This window comes from Mchenga conophoros, linkage group LG15, assembly GCF_057382185.1.
Source record: "Mchenga conophoros isolate Kocher_MC1m ecotype Shallow Benthic linkage group LG15, M_conophoros_male_GT1.1, whole genome shotgun sequence".
In the NCBI taxonomy this organism is placed as follows: Eukaryota; Metazoa; Chordata; class Actinopteri; order Cichliformes; family Cichlidae; genus Mchenga; species Mchenga conophoros.
This window is the reverse complement of record NC_140540.1, coordinates 1,284,581-1,304,930: the sequence shown is the minus strand read 5'-3', so window position 1 is coordinate 1,304,930 and position 20,350 is coordinate 1,284,581. Positions and strand designations below refer to the sequence as shown.

The following is a 20,350-nucleotide window of genomic DNA, read 5'->3' as shown; positions in this document are numbered from 1 at the left end:
GCGAGAGTGAGCTTTTTCTCACCTCGTAACATATGATTTTATTCTTCATGGCCACGCAGAGGCAGGTGATCGAGCCGTTGCGGACCGGACCCGACACGATGGTCTGGCAGCCTTTCGTCTCTGCCAGCTTGTAGAACTCGGTCTCGCGGCCGTCCAGGGCCTGCGAAGGGAAGAGGCGGACGTGGCGGTTCCTGCCGGAGATGACCGCCAGCAGCTGCTCCTGGAGCATCAGGTCAATGTGGTGCACCTTCTTGTTGTCCCCCACCCGGATTATCTCTGAGGACAGAGGGAGGAGTGAGGGAAACGAGGCAGAAAGCAGAGGCGACACGAGTCGCACAACCGGGAACACACCAAAAACACCAACACAGATCCTACCATCTTTGGTGACATGGATGACAAAAAGGCCTTCCTCGTTGCCCAGGGCGACGCGCTCGTGATCTGAGAGTGAAACGAAAGAGGAGAAAGACTGTACTGAAAACTTTCAGCTGCTTTCTTTGCTGTCAAAACGCTCGACAAACTGCTGGGAGGGTGTTTGTCTGACAGCAGGTAACAGCTGTGATGATTAAACGGTGCATTTCTAAAACACGACCGCACTCGGCTCAGACGACAACACAAAGAGTTTGTGGGTCGCCATTTTAACACTTGCTGAGGGTTGAGCGCCCACCTATGATAGCAGCAGACTGTGTCGTCTTGATGAGGGGCAGGGTGCTGTCGTAAGCCTCCTTGGGGACGTAGACGAAGCGCTCCTTGAGCTTGTTCCTCTTCAGGATGCGGTGGAGCTCGTTGAGGAGGCCCACCCACTTGGTCCTCTCCTGGTCGCTGTCGGCCAGGATCAGGATGGAGGGCTTGTGGCTGCTGGAGGGGGACAGCTGGGACGCCGTGACCTGAGGAAAGAGGAGGATGATGAAGGCTCGCATTATGTGTTTGAAAGAGATTTTGGCGTTTGATGCATCTCTTCTTCAAGTTCATCCAGTTGTCATAATATGGTTCCTTTGGCAACGACATCCAAAGCAAGACAATCATTAGAAACATGACTGTGCACACAGCCTTGACCTTTAACCTCCAGGAGCCGCTTTACGGCGTGGACAGGTACTCACTCTGAATATACAGGGAATGTCCTTGCGGCTGGCGTGGATGACATCAGAGGCCAGGACTGAACTGACTGAAAACTCTTCATCCCTGGGTGAAAGATGGAGATCAGTGTTTACATTTCATCGATGCTCGTCACTAAAGGCCGCAAGTCCAAAACATTTTGAAGAAACAGTTAGAAATGTTCCCGTCACGGCGCTGCAGTTAACAGGCGCTGCTTATTTCCACATGCACGACAGAGCAACAGATGCACTATTGTTTATGTCTAACCCAGCACGAAGGGTGGAGGTGGTTGCAAAGCAGCTTGCAGATGCCCATCGACTGTAAGCGTGCTACGGACTGGACACCAGCTGATGGCCGAGCTCCACTTTATTTTAACGACAGATTCATTTTTCTCTTTTTTAAATGAATCTTTGGGCTTAAATGTGTCAGAAAACAAAGATTTCCATCATAATTTACTCGCGTGTGTCTGTAAAACACATTTTATCCAAACACAAAAGTCACGTTCTGGTGACTTTTACTGACATTTACTTAGAAACTACAAACTGAAGCAGGCAATTCTTCCTCTAACGCTTAAAGCATTTCTTAGTTTCAGGAGTTCTTACCTCATGTCTATGACTTGACTGACGACCACACTTGGCTGTGTTGCTTTTCCTTCTCCCAGTTCATAGAGGAACAATTTAAAGTCACAGACCACAGCCATCGCCCTCTGCCAGCCCTTTTTCACCCCGGTTGGTTTGGGCACCTGCAAACAAACAGATCTGTGCGTCAGTGCGATCAGTCCTGCATCTCACGAAGCGTCCGCGCCAACGGTTTCACGTCTAAACAGCGAGGATCCTACACACTGCAGACATTTGCGTTCTTTAGAGCCTCGCGGGTCTCTGAGGCTTCACTCACCCTGACGTGTCCTTCGTAAGCAGTACCGATCCCCCTCTGAGGGTCGATGCCCAGCGGGCCCTTGGTCTGGTCCTGCGGCACGGGGCACACAGCTGGAGCTTTGTCCGCACACGTTACATGGCAGGAAAAGTTGCATACTAGAAGCACAGAGGGAGACGGGTCAGGGCTGTGACTGTAGGAGTACTGAATCGTGTCAAACACCCCCGTCCGTTCCTCTCGCGCTCACCTTCGCACGTACAGCCTTGACGGATGAGCCCCACCATCAGAGAGGTGCACTGGTTACACTTGGTGGGTGTGTTGAATGTCTTCACTACAAACTGATGTGCTTTGGGCTGCAGAGGACATAACGAGCGGTTAGCAAACAGAAACTTGAGCCGTGGTCGTTCAGCAGCGAGTAACCGATGACCAACCTTAGGTGAGGAGCGCCCGATACTGCCATAACCTCCTGAGCGCATGGTGGGCGTCTGAACTGAGCGAGGATGATCGATCAACTACGTGAACAACAACACAAAGAACATCATCACTGTTTCGTCCTATAAAAAGAATCGTTGTGTCGCAAAGAACAAGCTTGCTGGAGCTTCAGGATCACACAGATGTTCAGCCATGAGAAGATCATCGCCATGCAGGACAAACGAGCTGCCAGTGATTTTTCTCTGATGTTTACTTGCTGCATAATATTTAACCTCAGTCTGAAAGCACTGGCGGCTCATGTGCTGCTGGTCAGCAAACGAGGCTGAGACCCTGAAGCTGTGGGTTTCTTGCCCAGATTTAGGGAATGTCTAACCTCTATTGGCTCCATGTCACTAGCCATGGAAGGTGAACGAGAGCGGGGCTTAAGGTGGGACTTGGGGTCATCTTCCCGAGACGGCGTGTTGGAGGGGGTGAAGTTATCCACAGAGTCCACCTGTGGAGAGAGAGGACAGTAAGAAAGGTGCGACAAACGGGAGGAGAGGGAGGAAGGTGTAAAAGGAAGGCGACGAGGGAAAATGAAGAAGAACAGATCACAAACCACCTAGCCAGCATTCATGCTAATAGGAAAGGGCTGTCACCATAATACACACAGCAAACACATTCACTGAGCTTTCAAAGCACAACAGTGTCACACATGCATCCACCAGAAACCATGCAAACAAAGCACCTGCAGCACCACAGACAGGCACAATCGGACAAATTCAAACACCTGCCATGCAAACACACAAATGAACCAGCGTGACAAGACTACACATCTGTGATGGTGCTTACACGTCTGCCTTTGCTAGCTGGGCCGACGGACGGCGAGTGCTTCAGTGGCAGGAGGAGAGGCAGAGACACAGATGAGTCAGAAAGGCTGAAAACATCTTTAAACAGACTCAGAGAGACACATGAAAACGGGAGAAAAGGCTGTTCTACATTAGACCCATGATTCCCGACCGATGCAGCGTTTCCTCTGCAGCACAATGAAACTAATAGAAAACCATCGATTTACATTTCTAACAGCTCTAGCTCATGATCCACCACACCTGGATCCATCAGCTTCTGCTCAAACATTTTTCAGTTCAGTCGCTTTGTTGAATTCAAGCTGCTTGTTTCAGTCAAATGAACTGTGCAATATCACACTGGGGCCACACTGGGGCCACACTGGGGCCACACTGGGGCCACACTGGGGCCACACTGGGGCCACACTGGGGCCACACTGGGGCCACACTGGGGCACAGCGAGCCTGGTTGGGAAGCACTGCATTAGATTCATGTATCCATGAGGCTTTGTGCTGCAGACATGGTGGAAACGTACACGTGTAATATGGAAGGAGCTACTAAGGAAATGCAGCACAGAGAACAGCGACCGGCCTGACTGGAAAATACTTCAACTTTGTGAATAATGTTGTTTTCTCAGGTTCTCGCTCTAGAAAGCCAAAGTAGAGCCAGTCCAGCAAGCATCTAAATACAAGGACTACAAGAACTGTCCACCTTCACAAGTGTTCATACTAAATACTGAATTAAACTATAAAGCCGTGTTATTTTCTTAAAGCAGGTAAAATGAATCTGACTGGAAACAATGAAAACATCTGGTTTTAAAAGTGGACGTGTTCTGCAAACTCCACTTTTCCCCGTTTGTCCTCAGTGTGTTTAGAGAAGCTGCCACAACATTATTATTCCCTCGCTGAGCAGCTTCAATCCAAAACGCTCTCATGTTAGCAGCAAACGTGGAGGTCATGTAGCTTCTGAGGAAGCCAGACGCAGCAGGTCCGGTTTAGCCTGACGTAAAAACTGCAGGCCAGCGCAACACAGTCAGAAGATGTAGACTGGAAATCAACTACTGTTGTGTTTTCATGCTGCCTTTGGTGCTGCAGCACAAACTGACTTTCTGTCAGCCCTCGACACTCGTTTACTTCACTCTCACTGCCTGGGCTCGTACTCGCCAACCCTCCTAATTTCAACTGTTAGAGACAAAATGATTCTCTGACATCCTTCTCGACTACATGAAAAGAGAAAGACCAGCTGCCCTGCAGGCAGCTCCGTATGCGTCCTGCTCTCTGTCGCCAAACTCAAAGGATTGTGGACTTAGATATGGTACAAATAACCAGTTATTAGAGTTTTGCATTTTCTGGTTAGTGTTTTAATTCAGTTTAGCTTCAGTGGATTTTCTTCTTCCACTTTAGTTTTTACTGTTTGAAAATGTTTTATTTTAGTTTTTAGTCTCAGATTTAGCTCATAGTTACACAAGTTTTAAAGGGCAGCTGACTCAGTCTAGCAGACTCAGTCTCCACAAAACACGTCCATCAAAACCTCTCGAGGCAAGTTTTTTTTAACCAAACTAACAGAAACTAAAAGGAGAGCTCGTCTATATTTTCATTTTATCTTTCAATCACATGTAGTTTTAACATATGTGAGCTGAAATGTGAAACCCATCCTGTGGAGCCACTTTTAAATCATCTTGTTATAAAAGCACAACAGAGTTTCCCTTCTTCAGATAACAGCGAAGATCCACGTCTCCATACAGTGACACAAATCTACAGTCTGCACATACACCATCTCATCTAGTTCATATGCTCAGACCTACAGCTACTGTTGCACGCACGCACGCACACACACACACACGCGCGCGCACACACACACACACACACACACACACACACACACACACACACACACACACACACACCCAACTAACCAAGATAAACTTACATCTTCCCAAAACTCAATTAAAGAAGATGAGGATGAGGAATAAGAATCCTTGTGTAGCAGGAAGTGATGTGAGGAAAACAAAAGACAAAACAAAAATAAAAACTGGTGAAAAATAAATAATGAAAGCGTGAAGAAAACATCTTAATGGAGAGCAGAGAATTGAAAGTCATGGATTTGAATCTTTCAGTTGTTGTGCTCGTAACCAGATTTTCTCTGTAATGCTTACATCGAACTGGTCGAGAGCTGAGGTGGGGGCGTTGAGAAAAGCCAAGAAGGAATTCTGGGAATCCTGGTGCTTGACACCTGTAGTCACAGGACAAACAACACAACCATTGTTAAGAACACAATATCAAAACATCAAAGGGTGACTTACACGAGTCACAGGACCGCCTCAAAGAGCTGGGGCGCAGATTCATGAGCCCCAAGCAACAATACATTTGTCTGTACACATTAAGAGTCCCGAGCGTCTGATTGCTGCATAACCCTCCTGCAGTGTGATAATCTCCAACGGTTTCAGTGCACAGCGCCCACTCAGCCACAGCACGCGTGCTCACCTCGCCGTAGCCGCAGCTCCTCCGTCTCCTTTTTCAGACGCTCGATCTCAGCCAGCAGTTCCTGGTTTTTACTTCCAACTTCCTGCAGTTTACTGATCGATCAGACACAATGATACGTTAGCTGTCGTTTAGCAAAAGTTGGTTTAAGTTGTTTTTAAAAAAGTTCAGCAGTCATACCATTCTGTGGAAATGTTGTTGGCCTTGACTTTGTTCAGCTCGTCCTGGATGCTCTGCTTTGCCCTGATCTCAGCGTCCAGGGCCGACTGCAGCTCCAGGCGCGCAGACATGTCCAGCTTGGCCAAACGCCGCATTTTCCACGGCATGTCCTGAAACGGAGACAGAAGCAGAAACTGAGCGAATCACCAGACAGAAAGGGACTCACCGCTGCTCGACTTACCTGTCAGTGTAAGAGTGAAAGACTGGCTTCTTTGATGATATTCATTCACTTTGGCTTCATCATTTTAAAATGTATAATCACTGAACTAGTTTCTACCAACAACAACAAGAAGGGATTTCCTTTAGTTCTGCAGCAGACAGACGACGTGTTTGTGTTTATTTACCGTGGCTCTCGCTCCCAGGCTGCTGCTTCTCAGCCCCTCCAGCTCTTCTGTCATCTTAGTGGCCAGAGCCTGCAGGTAGCCCCGAGCATCTTTCTCATCACTCACCCTGACACACACACACACACACACACACACACACACACACACACACATTACTACAAATGTAAACACATTCCATGGGTGTCAACTTTACCATAACCATAAAACCAAGAGTCTAAAGCCAACACTAACACACACTGACAGCATATTATTATTTATTTTACATATAAAGATGTATCTCTCTGTCAGTACGAGCACTGATGGGCTGTTTGAAGCTCACTACAAACATCCTTCAGTGGCAGAATTGGAAACACACACACACTTTGTAAACGCGCCTTTTCACTGTATGCTCTTCAGGTCCTGTGACCCGTATCACACTTAACCATTGCTTACACATCATTCACCACACGCACCAACACAAAACAGACACACGTTCAGCCTGCAGGTGAGTCGCTCACTAACCCTGAACACTCAGGTAGAATAAACTGACGTGTTCACAGCACAGACTTACGCTGACGCTAACGTAAACATTTTCTGGCGCTCACAGAGCGCACACCACACACGTTTGACATTCAAAAATCAGAGTTCGTGTCAAGTCGTGAAAGGATGTTTCATTCATTTTGTTTTTACCTACAAGTGATCCTACTTCCTTATTTAGCCCCTGCAGTAGCAAACCCCGGCCACCAGGGGGCAACAGTGATCCCTACATTCCTCTAAACCTGCATACCACACAACACTTGTACTTACATGTCTGAAGTGTGTGTGTGTGGTATGTGTGCTATGTAAAGACTTTAGGCTTGTCCAACAGTGAGAGGCTGAGCAGCTGGCGAGGTGTCAGCTGCACTGAGAAGTGATCTGAGTGGAAGGCAGGGCCGAGCAGCTCTGATCTGCAGCGGCATGTGAGAAATGCTGCAGTTATACTCCAACAAGGAACCCAATCCACTACGAGACAGAAGCGTGTCTGCTCGCACTTTGTCACACTGAACATAAACGTCTTTGAATTGGCGCTTTAACATCAGCGGGGGAAAGCGTATGCCTCAGCAAGTATCTGGGACATTTGAGAAGGTTGCAGTGTGCATATATGAGCGTGCGTCTTACCATTGGATGATTTCTGTGATCTGGGCCTCCCAGTGAGCTACACTCTCCTTTTTATCAGCCAGCTCCCTCATCTCATCCTCCAGCTGCCTGTTGGAGCTGCTCATCTTCTCATACATGGTGGTTAGCTACAGGAATGAGAACAAACGTGGGGGGAGGAGAGCATGCTATTAAACACAATATTGTAAAGTGTCAAATCACAAAGCTGTCAAAGTCTAACGCCTGGTAAACGAACTCATTACACACAGTTTGCCATTCGTGTTGTCAGTGAACATGAGAGGCTCGGGTGCTCGCGTAAAATTAATCAGCGTGTTGTTGAAGACAGACTTTATGATTCAGTCCCAGCTGCTCCATCACACCAGGACCACGCGTGTTCCTCACATGTGAGGGTGAGATCCTCTGACATGAGGTCAGCTCACTGCTCACTATATTTGTGGAATGAGGAAAGTGGGATAGTTTTGCAACTGGTCTACAAGCTGGTTTCCAGCAAACGCAAATGTCAGTGTTGTAAAGAAGCTTTACGTCACTGACACTGTGACATTCTCCAGCATGCAAACCTCTGGGGGCAAATCCACCAGCTTAGGCATGAAACATGCTCGACACACCCCTGACCTCATGTTACTATGAAAACGTCCAGAACGACACAGATGTGACAGATGTGCAGCTACTCGGGTTTGGAAATGACCATCGGATGCCAGGAAATCATGGATGTAGCCATTAACGAAGCAAGCTCTACAAAATACTTCATGCTGGAGAAAGCAAAGCATGTCAGAGATTCTGTCTCATATCTCCCCACGACTTCTTTAAATGGGCGTTTTACACTTTGTTCTGCTTAGATGAACAGAGTATAAGATAAAGAAGTTTTGAATTGTGAATAATTCTGTCTTAAACCAGACGTTTCAGTTTATTCTGATAGAGCACCTCTGATAAACAGCAGGTTTGAGCAGCAGGTACACAGGATGACCATATATGGATATCTGCTCTCTTTGAGGTCACACAGAACCAAAACCTTTGTCTCAGATTTCCTGCACATACACAGACCTCAATATCTGAAACAGCAACATTGTAACAGTGCAAATGACCAAAGCGATGCTGAGACTCGCTCAACTGTGTCTGACTTGTGAAAAGGCAGAAAGATGCACTTTTTATTATCAAGCATCTCTCTGAAAGTGAAATCTCTCAGTACAGTAATGTTTTTACCAGCTGATAACGATTGTTAGTTTTTAAATGAGTTTATTTTTAACTGCAAGTCCAAGAACATGACATTGACGATGCTGAGGCAGAACAAGAACCTCTGTGGGGAGACAAACGATGCTGATCAATCACATCTGCCTGCTCTTGGAGAAGAAACTGCAGATATTCCTGACCAGGGTCCAGATTCCTTTTTCATTTCTAACCATAATGTTTGCTGCTAAAACAGTTCGCGCTGACAATGGATGATGTTCTCATACTGGGATGTCTTTTCATATTTATTCACTGCCAATTTCATTCTGTCAACAGCTGACACTGAACGCAAACAGCTTTTCCTGTGATGTTTCTTTGATCGTGGAAATTCAGGCCGAAAACAAGGATGGAGGTCAAATGCAGTTGGAAAGTTGGACAAACTGAACACAAGTCCAGCCCACAGGTCGTTTCACGAATGGTGCCGAGTGAAGACGAAGCAGTTTGGTGTGAACTCTGGAGCCTCCTTTGAAAGGTGAGACGAGTCAAACAAGAATTTTTTTTACACACTTCAAAACGTGCTGAAAAGGTGGTGGAGCTAACGCACACGCAGATCGAATCCATCTTTATCAACTAACAAAACACAAATAAGTACAGTGATATAATGTCAGAATGTCTCCTGCTTATGAGACATTGTTTAAAACGAGGGCCTTTCTGAACTTCCAAAGTCAACAGAGCTCAGTCCAGAGAGTCATCCCATCCACTGTGGAGGCGGCGACGGCTGTTTTTACGCAGGATATTGAACAGTGATTTCTTTGGCATTGGCGGGAGAGCGGGGGTGGAGGAGGAATGTGATGAAAGAGTTTGGGGTTAGCTGGGGTCAAAGCGCTGTGTTGGTGTGTGTTGAGAGCTCACTAAAGACTGACAGAGATGACCCAGGTTTGTGCGCTGACAGTCACTTTGTGTATAAATAAAGATGTGGCACCTTGTCGAGTTCACTGGACAGCTTCTTGTTTTCTTCAGTGAGCAGGACTCGCTCTCGCTCGTACTCCTGCTTGTACTCGGTCTCAAACTCCTCCCGCTCGCTTTGGCTGGACGGGGAAAAAGCACACACACACAGACTTACTGTAAAACTTGTGACTTTGTATAAACTTACATTTATTCCCAACCCACAATTTATAAATGCAAAACTCCATCTGATTTCTCGCATTTGTCATTTTAACATTAAGACCAACACGTCTGTTGGAGCTCTCGTGTAATTCCTCCCACATCTGTCCAAACCTTAGATCAAACACCGAGATGCATTATTCAGCCCAAACACATTAATGCAGCTAGGATCTGATACACCGAGTTAGACAGCAGTGGGAGTAATATGGCACTAACAGCAGGCAGGATGGGACAGGGTACCAAAACAAAGCGCCACAAAAACACGTTTTATGCAAATTGTATTAAACTAGCAGCTCAGAGTTGGATCAGGTGAGCCTGAGTGCCACAGAAGAAACAACTTCTTCTCATTTATTGGTATAAAACCTCCACGTTGACACATTTTGACAGATCTTTTTATTTTTGTTACCATTTCAGCCTCTGCTGCTCTCATTTTATCACCAACCATTACTGAGTAGTGACTGCAGTGAAGTTTGAACAGGCCTGTGGAGACGGCACTGTTGGTTTAGATTTGTGCTTCAGGATGAACCGAGGGGCAGATGTGACACCTTTAAACAAACACTCAGATCTGAAGCATTTCTCTACAGACGTCTTACAGCAGAATTATTCTATCGTCTGCATGTTGCAGCTTTACACGCCCCATATAAACAAACGCAAGAATAAGTGATGCTGATCTGCAGCAGAGCAAACATCAGGATGTGTGTCAGCCGCTGTAAGAAACAAGGGTTTCCAGCTCTTTTTGACATATTAGAGATTAATAGCTCGCTGCAGCACAGACAGCTTTAAACTGTGCGTCTCCTGCAGATTCATTTAAAACACTAACAGTACAGTAACGGGTCTCCCAAACCCAAAAAGCCAGAACAGGAGTCATTCAGGGTAATCAGGACATTACAGGTATAAAGGTAACATATGTTAAAACCTTTCAAATTCAGTTGGGGACCTGCATCCTTCCAGCTCTGACTAAGTGAGACCTTTCCTCCACCCACTCTGACCCAAGCATCGAGGTCATTTTCATTTTTTAAGATGTTTGTTTTACCAGCCTACTATCACCATTAGCTGTAAATTTAAAATGTTAAAAATAAAAGGGACAGCTGGACTAGTGCAGCCTTGGGAATGAAATCCACTCATGTTTGTGGGGCAAACACTGTGACAGTGTGCCTGGGAAACTCTCGCTGGTATATTTACGATCCATCTAAACACAATTTATGGAAATGTTAGGGGACGGCTGGAGTTCTACTATATTTAGAGCACAAAGGGGATTAATGGGATGAAACTATCGTTAACAGTAATCACCTCGTGGAATCGTCACTGAAAGAGACGACAGAAGAATTAAACTCAACGTATTAAAGACAAACCTAAAGGGAACCAACGCTAACAGCAGCCCCAGGAAAGGCAAACTGGTGCGATACCTTTCACGACGAGTCTTTTCCAGTTTGTCTTTGAGCATCAGGATCTCTTTCTGCAGGTTGAGCTGTTGGCTCTCGGCATCTCTCAGCTCTTTACGCAGCGCCTTCAGCTCGGCGCTGTACTGCGCCCCCCTGCGGGCCAACTCTTCCTCGAAGAACATCGTTTTCTTCTCCATTTCTCCACGTAAACGCCCGACCTCCTGGGTTTGATCCGCCGGGGCCGGGGCAGCAGAGGAGCCAGCCTGCTTCACCTGGGTGGTGGGAATGAGACAAAGATTTGTATGGAGAAGAAAAGAGTACCAGTGAGACTCGTTGTACTCATGCAGGGGAAAACCCTAAAATATCTCCATCGGGGTGATTAAGTCATTAGTACTTTGAATGGTTAAAGCTGGGAACACTCACCTTCAGCCCCTCCAGCTCCTCCTGCAGCTGTCGGCTGTATTGCTCGTTGCGCTCTCTCAGCTTCTTCTCTTTCTGAGCCTCGGCCGCCTGCTCCTCCACCTGAGCCTCCATCTGATGATGAAACGAGGAAAGCAGACGAGCTTTTAAACATGTCGCAGCTGCAACACGTCTTTTGTGAACACTTTGGACGTTTCTAGATTTCTGCACAAATATTTTACATTACAGAGACAAACACATTAAACCTGTGAGCAACTTCTGCATTAGGACACTGAGTGAGTGGCCTGTTTATATTTACAGACTGAGGATCTATCAAAGTGTGAAATGACATTTCTGTTAGAAACAAACGGTTTGGACTCCGGGGGTAAAATCCGCTCTGGTGTTGGCCGATGTTCAGGTTAATAACAACAACCAGAGGAGCCCTAAACACCAGAAAGCTGCAGCTCTCTGAGAGGACACGTGCAGTCTGATGAAGATGACGTGGATGAAACAGAACTGGCCCAGGACAGCCTGTCACCACTGACGCAGCATACGAGCCCACTGGAAAAGAAAACGTCGGGACATCGGACTAAAGACAAGTGTGTGAACAGGCCTCAGTCTTGGTCCAAGAATAAAGTTCGTGTTATGGGACGACTGTCCCAGAAGCTGAAATGAACAGAAACTCGGCTACAAGCCAGAACTGAAAAAGGCTCAAGCTCATAGACAGTTCTTAGAAGTGTTGAATTTCTAACAGCGGTGGGTCGCACACGTCCCCATCACAGATATGCAGCGCTGATGGATTTTTCTAAATAAATGACTTACTGGTTTCATTTCATTTGCATGACTGGTTCTCTCCATCTACCTTCAGGCCGTGAGTGGAAATAAGATTATATATGATGTCGTATTTATAGAGCGATACAATTCACAAACCGTTTCTTGCCACCGATCATACACAGCACATGTTAAGCAGGTAAATGCTGCTCTACCAACACACGAGGAACAACGTCTCAATGTTTCACGTCATTTTGTGCCACTGTGATCTGTGGACATGAAACTCTGGACGTCTGCAGCGATTGCACACGTTACATTTTTCGCAGTGCGTAAAGTCACAGCGACGTCTGGATGAAGCTCGAGTAGGTGAACACGGACAGAGCAGGGCGTGCCAGCAACCACGGGGGAGTCTACTCTACCTCCTTCTTGGCCCTCTCGGCCTTTCGCACCTCGAGGCGGAGAGCCTCCACCTTTTGATTCTGGCTTTCCATCTCCTCCTCTTTGTCACGCAGCTGACGAACCAGGCGCTGCTTCGCCGACCTGTGAACCGGGACAGGAAGACATCCAGCGTGGGCGTTTTATTCATGGACGGGACTTTGTTAAAAAACATTACGAAAGAAACTCTAGCAGTCGGCGGTTGGCATTGGGCGCGTGCTTCTACCTGAGGTCTGTGAGCTTCTCGTTCAGCTCTGAAAACTCCTGCATGGCCAGTTTTCTCTGGCTGTGGGCTTCCTTCAGCTCTTTAGACTGAACCTTCAACTTCTCGCTGGCGTCCATGAGATCCTGAACACGACAGACGACAGCAGAGTTGAGCATTTCAGATCCCTCCCACAAAGTAATCCAATAACTTGTTATTTCAGCTTGATCAATAAAATCTCACTCGTTTGTAGCTCTTTAAATATCCAGAGAATGACACGAAACACTAGCCGTACCTTCTGTAGGTCATCCCTTTCCTGTGTGATGCTCTTCATCTGTTTCTCAAGAGTCTTGATGTGTTTGGACGAGTCCTCCAAGTCTCTCCGAGCCAGCGTCACATCCTCCAGCTGCTTCTCCAGCTGGCCTGAGTCTGAAACGAACACACGCTTGGTTTGAAACGCAACTGAAACTGTCAGACATTTGCCAAACAACCACATTTGCTGCCGTTTGTGTCTGTCAGAGACAATCAGGAGCTGATTCAGAAGGAAAAGCGTTGCACTGTGTCCTGACCAGCGATCTGCTTCTTCAGAATGTCGATCTCGCTTTTCAGGCTCCTGATCTCCACCTCCTTGTTAGCACTGAGGGGGCCCTCGCCCGTGTGCTGCAGCGCCTGCACCGTCTGAGTCGACTCTGTGGCACATCAGAAACATCATTTATAGGCATTTTAAAAGCCATACTGGCAAGAGTGGAAAGTTTTAAGTTCAGCATGTGCAGACTGGATGCTCATGCCTCATGATGGCTGTGTGCATATATGATGCACGCTGCTCCGACCTCACCTTGCAGTTTGCGGCTCAGCTCTAGCTTCTCCTGCTCCAAGCGGCGAATCCTTCTCTCGTAGGCCTCGGTGGCCAGGCTGTCCTCCAGGCTACGCTGCACTTCAACATCCAGCTTGTCCTGCCCGGCCTTCCCCGGCTCACCTCCCAGCTGTCGCAGGCAACCCCGATCAGACAGAGTGCTACAGAGGAGGGGGGACAAACTATTTACATTGGTGCTGGTGGTTTCTGATGACATCAAACCGGTCATTGGGAAAATACAAAGAAAGATCGGGGAGAGAGAAGTGATGGCGACAGAGATAAGCTGAAAGTTGAGTCATGGGAGAAAACAGCAGAGGGACACGAGGAGTGCGAGGTGGAGCGAGAAAGAGACAGAAGGACAGAAAGGAAGGAAAAGGCTATTATCACTGAGGCTTGAAAAGATAAGGAAGCAGCTGGTGGGTCTGGTGCTTTCTCATGAGTACCACTTCAGCCTGAGGATGTACAGCAACATCACCTTATTAGGGAGGAAAGCTAATCTCCCCCGCCTCCTCACACCACGTGCTGAGACAGCTTGTATAGGAAATCCATTTAAAAATAAATAAAGTCATTACATATGAAGACAACCTGTGACAACTGCTGGACACTGGAGGAAAATAGCATCTGCTCGCTATCACAGTCATTATGAGTCTGAAGGAAGACTTTCAAAAGAGGCTAAATGAAGAAAGTCTGATTCAGGAAGAGGCGTCAGAGACTTGTTCCTCCTCTTTTTGCTATTTAACAATCATCAGCAAAGACACAGGAAGTCCAGCTGTAGTAAGAGTTGGTTGTTAGGCAGAAACAGGTGAGTGGCAGCAGCTGTTTGTTAACACTTACCATTTACTTGTGTAGGTGAAACCTACAAAGGGCAGGTGGTGGCCTGAGAAAGCAGTGTGAGAGGGAGGGGGCATCGTCTCCTGAAAGGATTTGAAATCATGTGAAATCTGCACGTCAGTATGAATACGTCCAGTCAGACGACACCGTGAGAGGATGGCGTTCACTCCTCCAAACGTACCGAGTTCTTGAGACAGTCGTCGTCCACATCGAAGTTGGAGGTGTCTGTAGGACTGCTGACCTCTGGGATGTAGGGGGCTTCACACATGCGAATGTTATCCCAATCGATGCCTTAAAAGGTCGAAGGTGAAAAACAAGGAGATGCATTTATTAAGCAGCATACAGCGAACGGTAAACGTTTTTCAGGTAATCTTTGTGTGCAACAGAAAGGTGGAGCCTGTACCCGCGAAGAAGGGGTGCTGCTTGAAGTCCTCGATGCCATTCTGACCCAATCGGTGCTCTCGGCTGCAAATGAGTCGGCGAATCAGATCTTTCGCCTCCTCAGAAACATCTGTGATCTGCTGTGGGAACTGGAATCTCTCCTGTTCAAGACATGATCGCATTTGACGAAGTGTTTACTGGTCAAACTGGGCAAATTTCAGGCGAGCGTTTTACCGTTACACCTTTTAATTTCGTCAGCTCACCTTGTGGTTCATGATCTTCCCGTAGGTTTCCACCAAGGATTCTGCATAGAAAGGAGTCTCGCCGTACAGCATTTCATACATGCAGACCCCCAGGGACCACCAGTCACACTCTGGCCCATATTTGCCTTTCCCATCCTCCATAGCCTGGAGGATTTCTGGAGAGATGTAGTCTGGGGTTCCCACAGCCACAGATGACTGAACCTAGCAGAGAATTTAAGGCAAAGTATATCAAAGAAATTAAGAGGTGACAAAGGTTTGTGCGTGTAAAGTCAGCAACAGCAGTGATGACGACGAATTAAAGGTGAAATTCTGTAACACGTGAGATAAATTCCACCACGGCAGGAAGGCAGCGTTTGTTTACATCTACTTCACTTTCAGTGAGCCTGCATTATAATAGGACCGTAACTGGGAGAACATTACATTGTAGATCACGTTTGAATAGTTACAGAGTAACACTAAACATTTGGGCTGTTTTCTCTGTATCTGCTTCTTAGTCAAAGAGCTGCTTTAATGCACAAAACACCTGAGAAATACATCCCTACATTGAATCTATTTGTAGACTGGTTTTTCCTTTTCAAACAGTCCTTATCATCCCTCTGAGATTTTCTTTGATCATCTATTTCATCCCGTTCTTGTCTTTGGGATGGGGCTCGGAGAATGGTCTGAATCACAAACTGCAGGCTCAGCCAAGCAGCTGAACCGCACTCTCCTCCTGGGAGACCCCCGGGGTTGACAAGGAGGTCAGAAAAGCTCTGGTATGTTTGCTTTGGCCCAAACGAGGCATCAGCAGCAGTGTGGTAAAAACCTACCGTCCCATCCTCCATGAGTTTGAGGCAGGAGCCAAAGTCAGCCAGGCGGATGTGGCCGTTCATATCCAGCAGAATATTGTCGGGCTTGATGTCCCTGAAAAGAGGAGGAAGTGAGGATGGAGGGAGGATAGAAGAGGGAAAAGACAAACTGAGCGAGCGATTCCTCAGAAGAATAAAGATGATGAAGAAAATGGGACACTCTGCCAAATAAAACAATACCTACACATGGCCCGTCCAAAACACACAAGCCTGATCTCATACCCCATCAATTATCATCAAATTACGTTACATAACTTGGGGAAATTTCACTGTCTCAGCTTGCTTTTAAAGAACGTGTATAATTCAGATACATTTGTGATTCAGTTAAGTGTAATTTGCCTCAGTCCATTCATCAGCAGCGTGACAACTTTAAATTGAGCAAAAGAAAAAATAAACATTGAAAATAGTTGGACTTGTGGGAATTAGCTGTACCCGAAGTACGTACACACACACACACACACACACACACACACACACACACACACACACACACACACACAGAGTTAGGAAGTATGCAGCACACAAACACACTCCCTCATCCTTTTTGCTCTGATGTGCACGAGCCGAGCAGAGCGGCTGTTCTGCGTTACTACTGCTGATGACGCGTTGACGTCACAGATGCGCTGGCTGGACTCGAGACACCGTTTCATCTGCCAATTCAAGTCTTTTAAAACTAAATGACCAGTAGGGGTCATTTGAATAATTATCCATTTTATTGTTTGCACTCAATAATGTGAATAAGCTGAGAAAGCTTTAAGAATATCTTTTATTTTAAGCATTTGTTTCAGAGACAACACGCAGCACCTCATGAAGCTGAAGACCAGCACCACACAGATGAACAGACGGCACTAAATTACATCAAACTCCATAAATTTAGTGACCCAGACTGTTTTGTAAGGCATCTAATTAAAAATGGTTCGTTGAATCTTGAAGTAAAATACACTGTATTAATTTCATCTTAAAGCAGATCGCACGCCTGCGTCAATAAATGAAAAAAATGTACTTACAGAACCAACTATGAAGAAATGCATAGTAGATGCATGAATATGTTCTGTGCTGTGCATCCATATAAAATCCTGAGTGTTCAGAGTGTTTCCAGGCACAGGACCGAGCTCGTGTCACAGTGTTAAACAGGTGCTCAGCTGGTCTAGCGTAGACCTGCGTCCACAGAGAGCACCCACATGGGTAACTGAGTGTGGAGGTTGCATTCAGGAGCGTAATAGTCAGAATACATACTAAACAACCCCAAAGATGCCGGCTCGGACTGGTATGAAACAGAGGCGTAACTGGAGCCACCATTATGGGTAAAAATAGTCTGTCCTCGTCTGACCATTCGGGCGATTTCCCCTGGAGTCTCTTATCAGCACACTGAGCCCTGACACGCCTGAGTACACACAGCCTACAGGCCACATAAAAACCTCTTTAACGAGTGTCCAAAGCAACACGTGGGACCTTAAAGGCAGCAACGCACAAATGCAAAGGTGAGTGAAAGATGATAAACTCTGCAGCCACTGACACACTTGATGTAACAGGTTACAGAACTGAGCTATTTCTGTGCAGTGAGGCGAGCGCGGCTCTGCTTAAAATAAATCTAATGTCCAAAACAAGCACACACCCCCACGCTCGCTCAAACACAAACACGGGCAACACTGACACTAATGAGAAGAGGAATGAGAGCATGTGTAAATTAAAAAGCACAGCCTGCTTTAGCTCCTCATCAGTCAGTGTTGCTTCCTAATATCTGTGGCTCCAAATATCACTTTAAAATCAAATGGAGAAAAGCGAACACACATAAATAAGCAAAAGCTGCATCCAATAAAACACTTGGATGACAGAAAGTCCAGGTCAGCTGATAAAACAGCAGCCAGCAGGTAACGACTTTGTAAAACCATCATTTGTTTTCAGATAAAAACTTCAGGGCAGAATGAAAACCTACGAGTTCCTCTTCAATGGTCTTTCTTAAATTCTCTTTAAGTACTCAAAGACACGGCTCTTTGATGCTTCCGTCTTCAGCGAGAGGTTTCTTTAAAGCCACATGTGAAGCCTCTGTCATTTTCCAGAAGTGTTAATGGTCCCATCTTATGGAGCAGGGGGGCGGGGGAGGTCTAGCTAGCTCTCGTCTTCAGAGACGACACTAAATCACCAACCTATAAAACTGTGCATTAAAGGAATATCTGCACACGTGTGACTGGTACAGACACATAAAGTTGGGCTACAGCTCGCTGCGAGGCTTAGCGAGGCTTCTCTCTTTGCAGAGCCTGCACGCTCACAGATGAGTTCCAGATTGGACATCGTTTTCCAAAGTGGATCCTGTACATTTCTGGAACAAAACCACATAGGCTACCCAAGTGTGGAATAACATGAGCTTTGCAGGCAGAAACACCACAAGCAACTGACAAGAACCCAAAGTCAGACTATCGAAGAGCATAAACACCATCACGATCTCTCAGACAGCATTGTTACGCCTGCAAAGACTTATCTTGGACAACAACGAGCATCACTGCTATGGACCTCACCTGAACTCGAACAAACTGAAACTGAGGGAACAACAAACCTGAGCATGACGCTGAAAAAATACAGCACTTTGACTTTTCTATATAATTAATTATTAGTGGCTATCAATCAGTGGCAGATGTACAGTCTTGCACATTACAGCCACAAACATGAATCAATGTTATTGTAATTCCAGGTGAAAGACCAACACAAAGTGGTGCACACATGAGAAGTGGAACGACAATCATACATGATTCAAACATTTGTACAAATAAACAACCGTCTTTCACCTGGAAGTCCAAAAAGCTGACTCATGTTTGTGGTAATGTGACAAAGTGTGGGAAAGTTCAAGGGGCCGAATACTTTTGCAAACCACTGTATGTCTGTTCCCCACAGCAGCATCATCATCATAGAAGATGATGATGTTAGGATATTATAGAAATGAATATCCTAATACTTTTATTCTCAACTATCAGCATTTGGGTTTTGTAAGACGAACATGAAATGAAGCCCCAAAATATAATCATCGATTATCTGAAATAACTAAGCAGCAGTTTTGAGCTTCATTAAAGTATAATTGTCTACTTAACTTGGTAACCAGTGATCACCCGAGTGGGACTCTCACACTGTGTAGACCTGACAAATCATGAACCTACAAGTATCGGACCAGACTGCTCGCACATGGCTCTGTAGGGAGGAGTGTGTGCGTGCTTCATACATGCGCAGGTGTTTCAGCTGCTCGAAGGCCCTAATCTGCTTCAGCGATTTCTGTTCTGCCAGAGAGCAGACAGCATGGTTTGACCCGTCGTGCTGTGCCTGTGTGCAAATGTGTACAAATGTATTTGCGTGGCAGACAAAGTGTCATGGTGGGGTGAGGAATGGTGGATTCTGCTGCTAATCGAAGCTACATTTACCCACTTCTCTCTCTCCTTAAGGAACCACTGCCCCCCCCCTTGGAGATTTAGTCTCTCTTTGAGTTTTCTGATTAAGGCACCAGCTCTCAGAACACACACACACACACACACACACACACACACACACACACACACACACAGCCTAACAATAACGTGCTTACTCGAATGTCCACTCATGGACAAACCACAGGAACCATTAACACTAGGCTAATGCTAGGCAAGTTAGCACAGCTAATTGGGCTACTGTGTCACTGGGCTCCTGAGGTCTTAAGGAGAAGCGCCGAGACGGGAATAGAGCAAGGTAATCTCTTTTAAAGCCACAGAATCCATCTGTGAGGGCCATCTGGACGCCACCTCGTAATACACACCCCCATACATACACACAATGTGGCCTGCACCAGCTCTGTAGACTGCAAGGACAAGACATGTCCACATGGCTCCAGCCAAGCATTGTTAGCCACCGGTTCAAAGAACTGCTGTCTTTGTGACTTCTGGCATCACATGACACTGCCAACAAAGGAGGAGAATCAAAGGTTCCCACACACTGCAGGGCTGCTGCTTTACCTACTTACCTATTGTCATATGATCCTGACACACACACACACACGAGCGCGCACACACACACACGAGCGCGCACACACACACACACACACACACACACACACGAGTGCGCACACACACACACACAAGCGCACACACACACACACACACACGAGCACACACACACACACACACACACACACGAGCGCGCGCACACACACACGAGCGCGCACACACACACGAGCGCGCACACACACACACGAGCGCACACACACACGCACGAGCGCACACACGAGCGCACACACGAGCGCA

At 46.6% G+C, this 20,350-nt stretch overlaps 1 protein-coding gene across 8 annotated transcripts in view; it reads right to left on the bottom strand.

Annotated features, from left to right (window-relative positions):
- Positions 1-20,350, bottom strand: part of cdc42bpab (CDC42 binding protein kinase alpha (DMPK-like) b) — a 71,911-nt gene that overhangs the window by 8,300 nt on the left and 43,261 nt on the right. For 3 of the 8 annotated variants that reach the window (XM_085246935.1, XM_085246940.1, XM_085246936.1), the window contains 29 exons: positions 16,053-16,146; positions 15,244-15,444; positions 15,003-15,141; positions 14,781-14,890; positions 14,603-14,682; positions 13,751-13,929; positions 13,485-13,604; positions 13,211-13,344; positions 12,940-13,061; positions 12,698-12,818; positions 11,532-11,642; positions 11,133-11,380; positions 9,545-9,650; positions 7,402-7,526; positions 6,265-6,370; positions 5,882-6,030; positions 5,705-5,796; positions 5,377-5,453; positions 5,151-5,198; positions 3,229-3,267; positions 2,771-2,890; positions 2,397-2,477; positions 2,213-2,318; positions 1,987-2,123; positions 1,695-1,834; positions 1,098-1,179; positions 665-884; positions 376-438; positions 23-276 (listed from right to left, as the gene is read on the bottom strand). In XM_085246935.1, coding sequence (XP_085103061.1) covers positions 23-276; positions 376-438; positions 665-884; positions 1,098-1,179; positions 1,695-1,834; positions 1,987-2,123; positions 2,213-2,318; positions 2,397-2,477; positions 2,771-2,890; positions 3,229-3,267; positions 5,151-5,198; positions 5,377-5,453; positions 5,705-5,796; positions 5,882-6,030; positions 6,265-6,370; positions 7,402-7,526; positions 9,545-9,650; positions 11,133-11,380; positions 11,532-11,642; positions 12,698-12,818; positions 12,940-13,061; positions 13,211-13,344; positions 13,485-13,604; positions 13,751-13,929; positions 14,603-14,682; positions 14,781-14,890; positions 15,003-15,141; positions 15,244-15,444; positions 16,053-16,146 — 3,604 coding nt within the window. The remainder of the gene's footprint in view (positions 1-22; positions 277-375; positions 439-664; positions 885-1,097; positions 1,180-1,694; positions 1,835-1,986; positions 2,124-2,212; positions 2,319-2,396; positions 2,478-2,770; positions 2,891-3,228; positions 3,268-5,150; positions 5,199-5,376; positions 5,454-5,704; positions 5,797-5,881; positions 6,031-6,264; positions 6,371-7,401; positions 7,527-9,544; positions 9,651-11,132; positions 11,381-11,531; positions 11,643-12,697; positions 12,819-12,939; positions 13,062-13,210; positions 13,345-13,484; positions 13,605-13,750; positions 13,930-14,602; positions 14,683-14,780; positions 14,891-15,002; positions 15,142-15,243; positions 15,445-16,052; positions 16,147-20,350) is intronic. The other 5 variants (XM_085246938.1, XM_085246943.1, XM_085246941.1 and 2 more) reach the window with 3 other exon arrangements.